At 48.9% G+C, this 14,885-nt stretch overlaps 1 protein-coding gene across 1 annotated transcript; it reads left to right on the forward strand.

Moving 5' to 3' along the window:
* Nucleotides 1-9,343: 9,343 nt before the first annotated feature.
* MYMX (myomixer, myoblast fusion factor) lies at nt 9,344-9,598 on the forward strand (the record flags this gene model as incomplete). Its single annotated transcript, XM_080916895.1, has 1 exon — nt 9,344-9,598. The coding sequence occupies one exon, from the start codon at nt 9,344-9,346 to the stop codon at nt 9,596-9,598; it is 255 nt and encodes an 84-aa protein (XP_080773021.1).
* Nucleotides 9,599-14,885: the final 5,287 nt, after the last annotated feature.

Genomic DNA, 14,885 nt, shown 5'->3' on the forward strand with positions numbered 1-14,885 from the left:
CAGTCTTTTGTCCTTCTTAGCCAGAAATTCCTAGGGAAATTCTAATTGGTTAGGGGTCCATTATCTCAATAGTTTGATAGTCAAAGGAAGGGTTGCTTTAAAGATCTCTCCTGCCAGGAGATTACACCACTGCATAAGGCTCAGCCAAGAACTGGAAGGAACTGTTTTCTGGAAGCCTCCTTTACTTTTTTCAATTTAAGTTTTTCTTACTTATTCACTTTGCTTCCCACTCACTGCTCCCCTCCAGGCTGACCCCTTCCACAATCCTTCTCCCATGCTCCCATCCCCCCATCTCCTCTGTGCAGGTAGGGGCCTCTGGGTAGCTCCTAACCCTGGCACTTGAAGTCTCTTTGAGGCTAAGTGCATCCTCTCCCACTGAGGTTAAACAAAGTAGCCCAGCTAGAAGAACATATCCCACATGTAGGTAACAGCTTTTGGGGTAACCGCAGATCCAGTTGTTTGGGACCCACATGAAGTCCAAGCTGCACATCTGCTACATATGTGCGGAGAGACCTAGGCCCAGCCCGTGTTTGGTTGGTGGTTCAGTCTCTGAGAGACACAAGGGTCCAGGTTAGTTGACTCTGTTAGTTTTCCTGTGGAGTTCCTATCCCCTTCGGGGTGCACAATCCTTCCTCTTATTCTTCCATAAGAACTGCCAAGCTCCATCCACTGTTTGGCTGTGGGTGTCTGCATCTGTCTGAGTCAGCTGCTGGGTGGAGCCTCTCAGAGGGCAGCATGCTCCTGACAACAAGCATAACAGAGTATCCTTAGTGCTTGCCCTTGGATGGGTCTCCAGGTAGCATTCTTACCAGTAATGAAAATGCTAGAGTCAGGCTAAGGGGATCCAGGAGGGTGGGTTATTACAGGACAGGATGAGAAGGAAGTAGACAGAGGATGAAGATTAAACAAATTCCTTAGACCCAGCCACTGCAGCCCCCCTCCCCCCTTGATTTCCTCATTGCTACCAGACACAATAGCCTGTTTCCTCTCTGGGTCTCCCCAGCCCAGGGGGGACTTGGAGCTACTCCCTGATCACTTGAGACAGGAATTGGGAAGGAATGTATCTGAAGCCAGCTGTGGAAGCCTAGGCTGGAAAAGATGCATCGTGACGTACTGTGCTGGTGGGGGTGGGGCGGTGTCACAGTAATTGCAGCTGTTAAGCTTCAGGGCTCCTTGTAGTTTGGGAGTTCCCAGAGGAAGCCATCCAAGTCTGCTTTTTGTCCACTTTGTCCTGTTGTAATAACTGATGGGGGGGGGGGATATTCTAAAGAGACACTGTGTCTCTCAGTTTAACGGACCACTAAAGCGATGGAGCCTAAAGAAATGAAGAATTTCCCAGCAGTCTGTGAGCAGCCATGTTCAGCTTGTATCTTTTAACTGTCCAGCCTTTTTTGCCTGCATCACCCAACCCAGGAACTTCTCTCCGGAATCCCTGCAAGCCCAGGCTGGAGGGACCTGAGGGCAAATCTGGAGAGAGAACAAATCGCACATGGCTGACCTTGGTGGCACGTGGTTCACAAAGTTGGACCTGAGACAACTTGGGAAACATGCTTTGAGCCCAGCATTGAGAATCTTCGAAACTAGTTGTGCCTCCTAGACTTAGACACTAGCTCATAGTGAACTCCTCTTTTGTTTTGTTTTGTTTTGTTTTTCCTAGACAGGGATTCTCTGTGTGCCTTTGGCTGTCCTGGAACTCTCTCTGTAGACCAGGCTGAGCCGGAATTCACAGAGACCGCCTGTCTCCTGTCTGCCTCCCGACTGCAGGATAAAAGGTATGCCCCACGACCACCAGGCTTACTGTTGGGATTCTGTAAACCCCGCCACTCAGTTACCTGGCAACAGCCAGGTATGCTCTGCCCCAGTGACCTGACACTATGAAAGGGGATGTTTGCCCCCTCCTTCCTCTCTTGTTCTTGCTATTGCTCCCTTGCTCTTCCCCCATCCCTCCTCTTCCCTTCCCCCACGTGCTCATGGCCGACCTCTACTCCTCTATTTTTCTCGCCTTTCTCTCTCTCCCCCTCTCTCCCTTTCTCTCTCCCTCTCTCCCTCCCTCCCCCTCTCTCTCTCCCTCCCTCCTTCCCCCCTCTCTCTCCCTCCCTCCCTCCCCCTCTCTCTCTCTCCCTCCCTCCCTCCCTCCCTCCCTCTCTCTCTCTCTCTCTCTCTCTCTCTCTCTCTCTCTCTCTTCCCCCCTCCCTCCCTCTCTCTCTCTCCCTCTCTCTCTCTCCCTCTCTCTCTCTCTCCCTCTCTCTCTCTCCCTCCCTCCCTCTCTCTCTCTCTCTCTCTCTCTCTCTCTCTCTCTCTTTCTCTCTCTCTTTCTACTACCCTCCATGACCTGAGTAAACTCTATTCTGTAAACTGTTGTGTGGCTGCCCCCAGGCCTCGCCACACCTCCAATACCCTTCATCCTTTTTCTAACATTGCTGCCAAAACCTAGGACGTCATCTTTTAACAACATTGGTGCCCTGTGTGAGGAGACTAGATTTCCTCACGACCAGACATCTCTTTTTCCTTTCACTTACTCCAGCTTGTTGTTGTTTGTTGTTCTTGTTGTTGGTTTTTCATTTTGTTTTTGTTTTGTTTTTTAATGTGTTGGTGATATTAATGTTTGGGAACCTTTTAAATTTTTTATTTTTATTCTATTTTCCAGGCTGGTCTTGTACTGATGAACTCACCACATGACACCAGCAGTCCTTAAACTCTGACCCTCCTGCCTTCACCTCTGGAATGCTGAGATTACCAGCATGCATTGCGGCACCTGGTTCTAGCCTTTCTTTCCATAGCTAATGCTTTGTCTTGGACTATGACATTATCTCCAGACCCAGTTTCAGGAATGTGAAACTTTGAAAGAAAATCATTATTTTATAAATTCACACATGTACGCAGTGTATCTTAATCATCAATATCTCTAAAAACTCTCCCCCACTCCTACAGACACCCCTCAACAAACCTCTTCCCATCTGCACACCACCCTTTTTTCCCCTCAGTAGCCTCTAGAGTCTGACTAGTGCTGCCTGCTGCAATGTTGACCTATCTCATTGGCTCGAATTCTGCAGGTCTTGTGCAATTGTGGGTTTAGCACAAAGCCATGCTGTGTCTAGATACAGCGCTGCACAGGTCTCCTTCTCATCCTCCAGCTCTGGTTCTTCCTGCCCCCTGCTCCGTAATACTCCCTGAGTTTTGAAGGGTGTAAATATCAGCAATGTCTCACTTAAGGCTAAATACTGAGCTGTCTCTTGTTCTCAAAATGTTGATGAGTTAAGAGTCTCTGTGTTAACTGTTGCCCATTAAAGAAAGAAAGCTTCGGGCTGGAAGGTTGGTTCAGTGGCTGGGGGCACTGAGTGCTCTTCCAGAAGTCCTGAGTTCAATTCCCAGCAATCAAATGATGGCTCATGTCTATCTGTAATGGGATCAGATGCCATCTTCTGGTGTGTCTGAAGACAGGGTACTCATATACATTAAATAAATAAATAAATCTCAAACAATTATTTAGAGAGAAGAAGAAAGAGCTTCTTTGACTAGGGCTGAAAGCTGTATTAGTCTATGGGCATAAACACGAATATTTATAAGGTGGTTTGGCAGCACGTCCATTTGTCAAAATAACTATTGTAAGTTTCTCAGGAAGGCCTATGACCTTCAGAACCATGGCCTTCTGACCAAGTTTGCAGTCCCAAGCATGAATTTTCTCTTCTGGGTAGCAAACCTCAAATCCAATGAGAAAGTGGCTGGTTGTTCCTGTAACATTCAAGCTAGTGTCCTGCCAATGGGCGTGTCCTGCCTGGCAGGTTAATGTGCGGTGTTCACCTCTGAATGAGGCTACACGGCTTCCCTCCCTTCGCAGCCTGTGTAGGCTCCCGTCACTGTGAAAGTTCACCAGCAAGGAAGAGTGGGAATGGGGAACTTTCAGGGGAAGATTCCGTTGGGACTTAGGAGGCCAAACTCTGCTCCCTCAAAACTTACCTCGTGGCCATGGAGATTATTTCAACTGGCTATTCTGAGAAACTGTAGACACAGAGGTCTCTCTGTAGAGCTGCCCTTTTGTGAAGGAAAGGAAACGTTCACTTGCAAAGTCTTCTGTACCAGGAAGACAGCTATTCTAAAGTAACGTTTACCACAAAGGTTTCTTTCTCTTTTTTCTGTAATGAGAACAGTCCACTGCAAGGTCAGCGGTCCTGCTCCGGAGACTTTTATCAACATAACAAGATAATCTATTCTCCAAGACTTTTTATGTCTTAGCCTCCCCTAGTTTGTCTCTGTTGCCCCAGGAAGCCTCATGCCTCTGTTCTGAAACAGGAGTCAGAGATGGTCGTGAGGCATCAGGTGATGTCAGGATGGTACATAGACCTCACTGCTTGCTTTCATCCTCATTTCTTTTTAAGAACCGACATTAGTCCATATATAATTAAAATCGGTGTCACCTATCAATCTGGTTTTGGGTCAATTTCATTCATATACTGGTCAAAAACCTAGAAAGGACAGGGGACACAGCGATATATTTTTTTTCTCCATGCTAAGCCTCAGGAAGAACTTATTGTTCTCTGAGGCACAGTTGAGAAACAGTAAGGAGGCCATTCATGCCTGGGGTAGAGAGGAAGGGAGGCTCGGGGCTGGAGAGATGACTCAGTGGTTCGGAGCACTTAACTGCTCTTGCCAAGGAACAAGATTCGGTGCCCAGCATCCGCACAGTGGTTCACAGCCGTCTGCAAGAAACAGAGAGAGATGGCTCAACAGTTAAGAGTTAAGATGGCTGCTCTTCCAGAGAACCTAGGGTTTCTCCCAGCTCCCACATGGTGGCTCACATCTTTCTGTAAAATTCTAGTCCCAGGGGATCTGATACCTTTTTATGGCTGCCATGGGCCTTCCTTCGAGTTACAGACCCACTTGCAGACAAAACACCATATACATAAAATAATCACAACATACATATTAATATTTATTTTATATTATAGCTGTTTACATGTATGTGTGTGTACCAAACACATATTTGGTGCCCATGAAAGGCAGAAGGGAGCATTAGATTTCCTGAAGCAGGAGTTACAGATGATTGTGAATCATCATGTGGGTGCTGGGAACTGAACCCAGGTCCTCTGCAATAACAACCAGTGCTCTTATTCTGCCTGGCCCCCATAATGTAGTTTTAAAAGCAAAAGAAATTATAAGCATACTTTAAAAGTACATAAAATATTTTTTAAGAAAGGAATTAGAAGCTGAATCAGGAAGCCCAGGGAGGTTACAGAGGTTACATTACCCAGTCTTTGCAGGTAATAGCTAGACCCTTTGAATATTTGTGTTTGCCCTGTCTGTCTGTCTGTCTGTCTGTCTGTCTGTCTCTCTGTGTGTTATGTTTTGGTTTTGGTTTATTTCAGAGTTGGGGTCAGGGGGTGAAATCTGGGGGTCTCAAGCCTTGTAGGCAAGAGGCCTGTTACTGAGCTATACATCCTGAAACTGTGACTTTAATTTTTAGTTAAATATGAGATTGGGATGGGGGAGGGGGCTGGAGAGATGGCTCATTGGTAAGAGCATTGGTTGCTCTTCCAGAGGTCTTGAGCTCAATTCCCAGCCTACATGGTGGCTCACAACCATCTGTAGTGGGATTTAATGCCCTCTACTAGAGTGTCTAAAGACAGTAGCAGTGTAGTTACATATATTAAATCAATCAATCAGTAGGTAAGTAAATAAATATGAGATGGAATCATGGGCAGATGGAAGAGAAGGAGGGCAGATCCCAATTCATGCTTTTAAGATTTTTTATATGTACATATAGGCTGTTCTGTCATAAAAGATAAACAAGAACAGTAGTCTGATTGTTACCACAGTAACCCTACAGAGATCCTACAGGAGTTCATACAGACAGTAGTCCCAATAGCCCAGGGGCTGTGGCAGGTTAGATAAGCTAGTCAATAGTTAGGGTTCCTTGTCTGAAGACACTAGAGGAGGTCTCTTAATGCTCTAGGCCCTAGAATCTTGGAATGTGGACTCTGGGAAAAGCAGTTCTTTGGCTTTGACATGGAATAGAATTTCAGGACAAATAAGTATGAAGCAGGGTTAAACTGTATTGTACTAAAGGACATTTTTATCGATTGAAAAGCAGGGGTTAATAGAAAAAAAATAGCATGGTAGGAAGGTGAAGCTCTATCCAAGAACATATGAATGGGGCATAAGCTTGGTTTACTGTTATTTTAACATTTTTATTTGAAAATATGTCTATATAAAAAGAAAGTCTGTCCTTGTGTTAGCAGCCTTTACAGCAAGTGTTTTTGTTTTTGTTTTTAAGATTTATTATATACACACACAAACACATTGTCCCAGTCTTCAGACACACCAGAAGAGGGCATCAGATCCCATCACAGATGGTTTCGAACCACCATGTGGTTGCTGGGAATTGAAGACCTTTGGAAGAACCGCCAATGCTCTTAACCACTGAACCATCTCCAGCACCGAGTGTTCTTAATTATGATATATATATATTTTACCAGCAGGAGAGCTTTTAACTAGATTGAGAAGTTCCTTTTTCTTCTTAGCTACCCACAATTTCTTCTGTCTTTTTATTCCCCCTGTCTGTGGCACATACTTTCAATCCCAGCATTTTGGAGGCCAGGAGTGGGGAGTGGGGGTGGATCCCTGTGGGTGAACTTAATCTACACAGTAAATTCCAGAATAGCTAGGTCTCTGTCTCAGATAACATGTTTCTTGACTGATGTAATAAACCAAATTGAGCCAAATTTAAAAAGTATAAGAGCAGATTTATTGGAGACGGCTCTTGAGTGGGTTTACTGGTCTCAGAGAATCAGAGAACGAGGCCATGCAGACAGGGACACAGACAGACAGGTGGAGAGAGACAGATAGACAGAGAGCACTGAGAGTGCTGAGAACGAGCTCTGGGATGGCTGGGGCGCTGTTATCTGCAGCACCCACCTTGCACACCCCTTGCACCCGATGACAATGTAAGCAGCTGCTAGGTTCCTGAGAACAGGCTGGTAGCATCACCTGCATACTAACATGGTTGTTTTTCCTTTTTACAAATCGTGTGTGTGTGTCTGATTGTGAGTGCAGTGCCAGTGCAGGCCAGATGTTGGATCCCCTGAAGATGGAGGTACAGTGCTTGTGAGACACCCGAGGGCACTAGGAACTCAGGTCCTCTGGAGGAATGGTATGTGTGGTTTAACTTCTGAGCCATCCCACCATCTCTCCAGATTTCATTTTGGAAAAAAAAAAAGCCATGTAGATTTACTAATGAGAGGGGACAGCACCAGGAAGCAAGGACTCTAGGAAAACACCCAAAACATTGGAAATATGCACATTCCAGTTACAGAAGACAGGGGAGCCTGGGAAAGGTCAGTTCTGGGGTACGGCCTGGCCATTTATCTCGTGTGAGTCTGAGGAAGCTATTCCGAGCTCTACCTCAGGTCCTTCCACTTTCGAAGCTGTCACTGCTGCTTCCCTGCAAGGTGGAGGGAAGAAACTGAGCAAGACTTCATGTTTGTCCTAGGTCTCCACACAGCAGCAGGCCCACAGGGCTGTGGGGGAGGGTAGGTGGGACAAGCTTGTGAGGACTGAACCACATCAAAGCAAGAAAGAAACAAATGTGCTGCCTGTAGAACTACATTCTTGCCTCTCTCCATGTTTTCATTTTTAATCTTTAATCTTTTCTTCCTCCAGGGTCTTTGATGCTGATGGGGACAGCTAATGACAGAAGTGACCATATCCCCACAGCTTTGAAGTCTGCAGAACACTTCATGCATATTCTATTAGTGCTCTAGAACAGAACCGATGGGATGAATATATCAAAATTAAAGAGTTTAATTAAATCAATAGAAGCTAGAAGGAAGGCCACTCCAGCAAAGATCAGACCATCACTAGGCCACACCCTTTGATTTGGTAATTAAGGGCGGTTCTGCAGGAGAAACTCCCTACTTAGGTCATTTTAATCAGTGGCAAGTTGACATTGAAACCAACCATCATAACCACCATCTGCACCGAATCCCTCCTTGAATTATAGCTGCTTTCTGAGGGGGGAAATGAAAATTTTAAAACAAAACATACTGGGTGGTAGAGGCAGGAGGATGTCTGTGAGTTTCAGGCCAGCCAAAGCTACTCAGATCAACCCTGTACCAAAAAACCCCCAAAAAACCTACCAAACAAAACACCCAGGCGCCATACATTCAACTAGATAAGTTGGAAATATATATATATATATATATATATATATATATATATATATATATACATACACACACATCTATATGTTTATATATGCATACACATATATATCTGGGAATATATACATATTTATATAAAACATGTGCATATCTAGATAAACCTTCTTTAGCTTAAGACAGGGAAATGGTTGGAGAGGGTCTTGAACTGTATGCTCTGCTGTCCTTGAGTAGGCATACCATCCAGCTGTATGTAACCGTGCTCAGCTGCAACAAAACTGTGTCTCCCATCCTCTTCCCCAAAAGGGGGAGGCTTCGTGGGTCCTGGCCGGCTTGGACACTGGAGTAGTACAGCTCGGCGAGGGTGGGGGTGGGAAACATGTCGGAGCACAGTTTAGCTTCATCTGAGATATCAAATACATGCCGTTCTATGATTCCTCCAGCTCTTCTTCCACTTCCAAAGGTGACTGGATCCCAGAAGAGTCTACATGCTTCAGGTCACACGGTTAAAAAGTACAGCCCAACGCTGAGGTCTGCCCCCACCCCACCGCATGGGGAATTCCAGCACTGGGCCCCTCCTTTCTTCTCCTCCTAAGACTGCAAGGGGGAGCAGCTGGACCGGAATAGACCAGGTGCCAGAACACAGCTGTTCCCTCCCTGTCCCCCCCTCCAGGAGCTGAGCTGGGTGGAGGCTGAGGGGGTGGGGCTCCCTTGTGTCCAGCGATGCTGTATCCACCGCAGGCAAATGCATCCTGAAATTGATTCTGAGCAGTTCTGACTGGTGAGCGCTACCACTGACCGGTTAGAGCTGGTGAGCGGGAGGGCAAGGAGTGCAGTCTTCAGGTCAGAGTGTGTGTGGGGGGGTGAGGAGTGATTAAAGGAAACTGGAGCTGGAAACCGCACGTGGTAGGCCCTAGCCTCAATCCCAACCATCCTCCAGCCGTGGGTTCCGATCCCATCCATGCTAACAGTGAGTGAACCCTCCCACCCCCGAGCCAGCTTTCATGCTAGGAAAGAGCTGCTCCGAAGTAAAACTAATCCATGAGTTAAAAGCTGGGGAGTGTGTGGAAGCATAAGCCGAAGGGAGGACTCCGCACCCCACCCCACACCCGCCCCCGCTTTGCCAGGCGAGGTGGGTGCTGGAGGCACAGTCTAGAACACGGGTTCCTTTTGCAGGTCCGGGTCCAGCCATGCCAGTCCCACTGCTCCCGTTGGTGCTCCGATCGCTGCTCTCCCGCCTGCTGCTGCCAGTTGCCCGCCTGGCCCGTCAGCACCTCCTGCCCTTGCTGCGCCGGCTGGCCCGCCGACTGAGCTCCCAAGACATGAGAGAGGCTTTGCTAAGCTGTCTGCTGTTTGTCCTCAGCCAGCAACAGCCACCGGATTCTGGAGAGGCCTCCAGGGTGGACCACTCCCAGAGGAAGGAGAGATTGGACCCCCGGAAATGAAGCCACGGGTCCTGGAAACAGCAACGTCCATCAAAGTGCTTTTGGAGCGGGTTAGTCCAGGCATCTGCACTGACTGCAGAAAGCCCAGCGGGCAAAGACCGAGTGCAAGAGGTTCTGACCTGAACAGCTCCCTCTTCCCTAGCACGAAGCGGGCTGTCAATTGTGCAGTCTGTCCTTCCTCCCCAGGCTCCCTCTGCCTTATCTCTTGCCTCCAGGGTGGCTCTGGGAATGGAGGTATCAAGGTCCGCTAAGAGAACTTCTTTTAGACTCCAGACCTTTTAGCCCGGAGGTGGTATTGAAATGCAAACTGTCCAGTCTACATTAAAATAAGGCCTTGCTTCCCTTCAGAGACTGAGTCCTTTCAAAGCTTTGTATGCAGCAATAGTCAGTGAGTGACCGAGTTGTTGGTGGTGGCCATTTGTTTTCTAGACTATTTTATGTATACCAGTCTGGCCTTGGATGCCTGAGAAGGTCTTGAACTAAGTTCCCATCCTCTTGACTTTACCTCAGCCGTGCTGGCATTACAGACACACACCACAGCCAGGCCTCCTTTGGGTAGTAGTAGGGATTGAACCCAGGACTGTATGCGTGCTAGGCAAGCGCTCTACCAGCTGAGCTAATTCCAGGCTCTGGGTTGGATGACTGGGGTGTCTCAGAAAGTCTCAGCACCCCCCACTCTCTCGCCTTCCGGGTTATCTGTGGGAAGCTGGGGAAGGAGCAGAGGTGGAGACCGTTTGGATCACTTGCTCCATCTGTCCCTCAGTCTCACAAGCTACAAGTCATTTGGAGCTGTGTAACTTCATTGAGAATGTCCTACTGCGGCCCAGCGATGGCTTAGATGTGCGTTGCAGGAAGACTAGCTGGCTGACAGGGGAGGAAAATTGATCCCTGGTGTGCTTTGGAGACATCTCAGCTAAAAGTAGTGGGAAGATTGGTCTGCAGGGCAGAGGGTTGGGAGGTGGGGACATGCAAGACCTTTAGGGACATCTTACTACCCTTGAAGAAATAAGAAATCACCTCACAGTTTCTCTTCTTGGGGCTGGAGAGATGACTCAGCAGTTAAGAGCACTAACTGCTCTTCCAGAGGACTTGAGTTCGATTCCCAGTATCCACATGGCGGCTCACGACCCTCTAAAAGACCAGTTCCACATTCTCCTCTGGCCTCCAAGGCCACCAGGTGTGACCTGGTACACAGACACACACTCAGGCAAAACACCCATACACAGAAAAAAATTTTTTTAATTTACTTTACTTCTCACTCCCCAGTAGAGCGCTTTTGTGTATGCACACACAATAATCCTTCCAGGAGTGACTGTAGGTTAAGTAAGGCATACAGGCCCCTGTTAGGGGACCCCAATCAAGTTGGGATCCCATACAGGTTCCTACAGAAACTTGAAGCTGGGAAACCATGACATCTGAGCTGAGCTGCCCCTCCCCCTCCCAGGCCCTGTCGAACTTTTTCCTCCTTCCTGTGACCCAGCTGTTCTTTACAGAGTCCTCAGAAACTAGAGCATATGCGACCTGTGGGGACAGGTGGCTTAAAAGCAGTCCCACCTTTCCTACTACGTCCCTTCTCAGCCCCACGGCCCCTCCCACTGGGCCTCTTTTCAGGCCACCCAGTGTCCCCGATCTCCACTCATAGGCTTAGGCAGCGCGGGGCGGGGCAGGGCAGGCGCTACTGCTGAGCGTGAGGCTAGCGAGCGATTGTCGCTGGCGGCTTATCTCGAGCGCCCTGTGCCAGAGATTGGTCGGCTGCGGCCTTGGCAGCGGCCCCCACCCCCAGGTGAGGAGGTCGAGAGATGGCTGGGGTCCCTTCGGCCTGGGAAATTTTATTCTCCCCTGTCCAGCCTCCCCACCCCCACCCCAGGTACAGTTTCAGCAGGTGCAATGGGGACCGTCCAACAGGCCCTTTGAAAAGGAGGGTTTGGCTCACAGAGTACAAATCTGCGGCCTCATGAGGATGGATATTTTTGTTTCTGAGAGTTTGTAGGCCCACAATTGGATGGTTGTTTAAGCTCCGAGCCACTTAAAATTGTTCCCTGGGTCACAGGAGACTTACCTGCCAACCAGAGGAATAGGAGACACATCGGAAAAATTTGGCTATAAGCCTAGGCTTAGATGGAATGAGCAAAGTCAGTTCTTCTTGAACCCTGACCTAGTATCCATCCTGTGTACACATCTGTTTTTATATGAAAATTTGATGGGGCTGGAGAAATGGCTCAGCAGTTAAGAGCACTGACAGCTCTTCTAAAGGTCCTGAGTTCAATTCCTAGCAACCACAAGATGGCTCACAACCATCTGTAATGCAATCTGATGCCCTCTTCTGGTTCAATTTTCTCAGAGCTTATGTATGTATGTATGTAGACATATCTATGTATGTGTATATATATGTATGTATACACACACACACACACACACATTTCCCCCAAAGCTGTGATACCACTTCTAATCCCAGCACTGGGAAGTCAAGGGAGAGGACAAACAGTTAGAAATCCTATGTTACAAAACAAGGTGTTTAGCACTCCTGAAGCAGAGGCGGGCAGATCTGTGTGAGCTACAGGCCAGTCTGGTCTACCTAGAGAATTATAGGCCAGCCAGAGGTGCAGGATGAGATCCTGTCTCAAAACAAACAAACAAACACCCACAAAATGCCAGGTGGCTGGAGAATTGGCCCAGTGGTTAAGAGTGATTACTGTTCTGGGGGAGGACCTGAGTTCAATTCCCAGCACCCACATCAGGTAGCTCACAACTGCCTACAAGCCCAACTAACTCTAAGGGATCCAAAGCCTCCCAGGCCTCCACGTACCCTTGCACCTGTGTGGTGCAAACACACAAATACACAATCTTGAAAAAACCAAACCCTAAGGAACTGTAGATAAAGGTAGTTTTCTGACCTCTACACACACACACACACACACACACACACACACAGAGAGAGAGAGAGAGAGAGAGAGAGAGAGAGAGAGAGCGCGGGATCAAGGGAGTGGGGGGGGGGAGAAAGAGAGTTTGATCTTGTATTAATTATGGAGCCCTTCCACTAACTTTTTTTTTTTTTTAAACAATAGCATTAGGGCTGAGGAACTAGGTCAACGGCTAGAGCATATCCCTAGCATGGTCCAGGCCCTGAACTTGACCTCAGTGTCCTCAAACAAAGACAACAAAACCTTCATTGCCTTAAAATTCCTCTTCATCGCTGACTCTTTTTGGTGTCCCCTTAAACTCAACACTCTGGGCAAGCGTTTTCCTGGGTTTTCCCTAGTTCCTGTTCTGCCACAAGGCCACAAAGATTTAATCACAAACAACAGAGAACTCGAGACATAGCTTGTGACAAACCCCCCTCCCCCAGCCCAGAGCAAACACTGTTGCAGGAAACACTGTTGCTAACAGCTGAGAGAACAGTCCTGGAGAGAGGCCTGTGAGTGTGGTGTGAAGCAAACCTAACTTCTAAAGGGGGTGGGGGGACAGAAGTGATTGAGGAACAGGACATACAAATGAGCTTCAGGTCGGGTAGACCAGCCCTCCTGACCTAACCTCAGGGAGAAGGGAGCCATGATATGAGGAGGAAGGTAAGAAACAAAGGCCTGGTAGACCTGCCTAAGAATCTGCCCAGGCCCAGGCCTGTGTGAACCGGGTTCCCAGAGCTGTCCAGTAGAGGGCCCTGGCTGAGGCTGCCTGGGGTGTGGGTGCTGGCTGGAGCCCAGGTAAGGAGCTTGCCAGATGGGCTGTTCTCCAGTAATAACAGGCCTGGCTGTGGCCATCTGCATAGAGAGCCAGGTCCCAGTGGTCGTGAGGAAAGGAACCAGCCTTCAGCAATCTGGCTGGGACCCTCACCACCTCTCTTCTTCAGTTCACTTCCTGCTGGCTTTGCACACAAGGGCTCCCAGCCTGGCCATGCCTAGTGGATGTCTCCCACAGCTGCACCAGCTACGGATGGCTACAGGGACAACCCTGGGAAGGGCAAGAGGGGGAGAGGCAGGGGGCCAACGGAAGAAAGGCAGGGAGAGACAGAGGTTGGACAAACAGAGGGTAGACAGCTGTTGTAGACAGACATGAGGCTACTCTTAAGCCATGGGATACTGCCCAGAAAAATACCACCCAACCCGACTTCCTGCCCTCTGTTTGCTTTAGTGCTAGTGGGGAGATGTGTCATCTCTGTGGGAGTACGGAGTGTATACACACACCCCCACCAGAAAAACAGCTTGGGAGAACCCACTGTCCTACAGAGTCAGCTACCTCCTAAGGGCCCAGTTGTTCTCTTGGGAGGGTGATTGCACCTTTTCCCTATCCCGTTGGTACAGGTAATTGTTAATTAGTTCCAACAGTTTCTCTGGGCACAGGCTCCTTAGGTGAGGCAGGCAATCCAGATAGGATGCTCTTGCCTCAGGACCTTGCCCAACTTCTGGGTTACATACAGTAGAGAGTCCTAATGTGGGGGCTTCTAATAAGTCCTTCCTCCTTCTACCTCAGCCTTGGGGGTGGGGGTATGGATGGTACCAGGCTCAGCAAGGCTTCTAACCCTGAGAGTTATTTTGGGATGGGCCAGTGAAATGCTGCCTAGGACAAAGATGTGCAGGATGTGAGGCCTTTCTTTCTGGCTCCCCCTTCTCTGGTCTCCAGCTGTGTTTCAGTTTTTCTTAGAGGCCTCAGGGCTGTCCCCTGTGCAAAGAACCTTCAAGGCAAAGTTATGGGGGAGGGAGGGAAGCTGTTTGTGTGGTGTTGGAGTCTGAAGACTGGAAAGAGAAAACAAACACCTCCCGCATCCGGGTTCCAGAACAATTAAATCTGAGGTATCCCACCAGGGTAGTGGGTGGAAAGTCTTCTTGAAGGGAAAAGGAGGAGTGGAAAGGAAAAAGGATATATTAGAAGGGTGTGTGTGGGGGGGTGCTAGCAGTAAAACGGTGGAGTGTGAATAATGGCGTGGGCGGGGTTCGGAGAGGGATAACGGAACACCTGAGGTGGAGCGTGGCTGTGGGGGCGTCTGGGCCTGGGTGAGCAGAGGGCTTGTCTGTGCAAGAGTCCCATCGTGGAATGTGTGGGAGTTAGGAGCGCAGGCCCAGCGCGGAAATTAGGGGTACCCGTGCCCCCTCCCAGGCTTGCGTGTCCGGGCGACGGTTGGGAAGGGTCCAAAGACATGCTTGCTATCGAAGCCAGTAACCCTGGTAGCCCTAGGCGCAGGGTCGTTGGGCTGGGAGCGGGTGAACTGTAGAGGGGGCGGCGAGGAGCCCGGGGGCGGGGCTGTCGCCGAGAGGAGGTGGCTCGCACGGGCCCGGGGCGGGCCCAGCAGAGG

Source organism: Micromys minutus (assembly GCF_963924665.1).
Source record: "Micromys minutus genome assembly, chromosome: 5".
In the NCBI taxonomy this organism is placed as follows: Eukaryota; Metazoa; Chordata; class Mammalia; order Rodentia; family Muridae; genus Micromys; species Micromys minutus.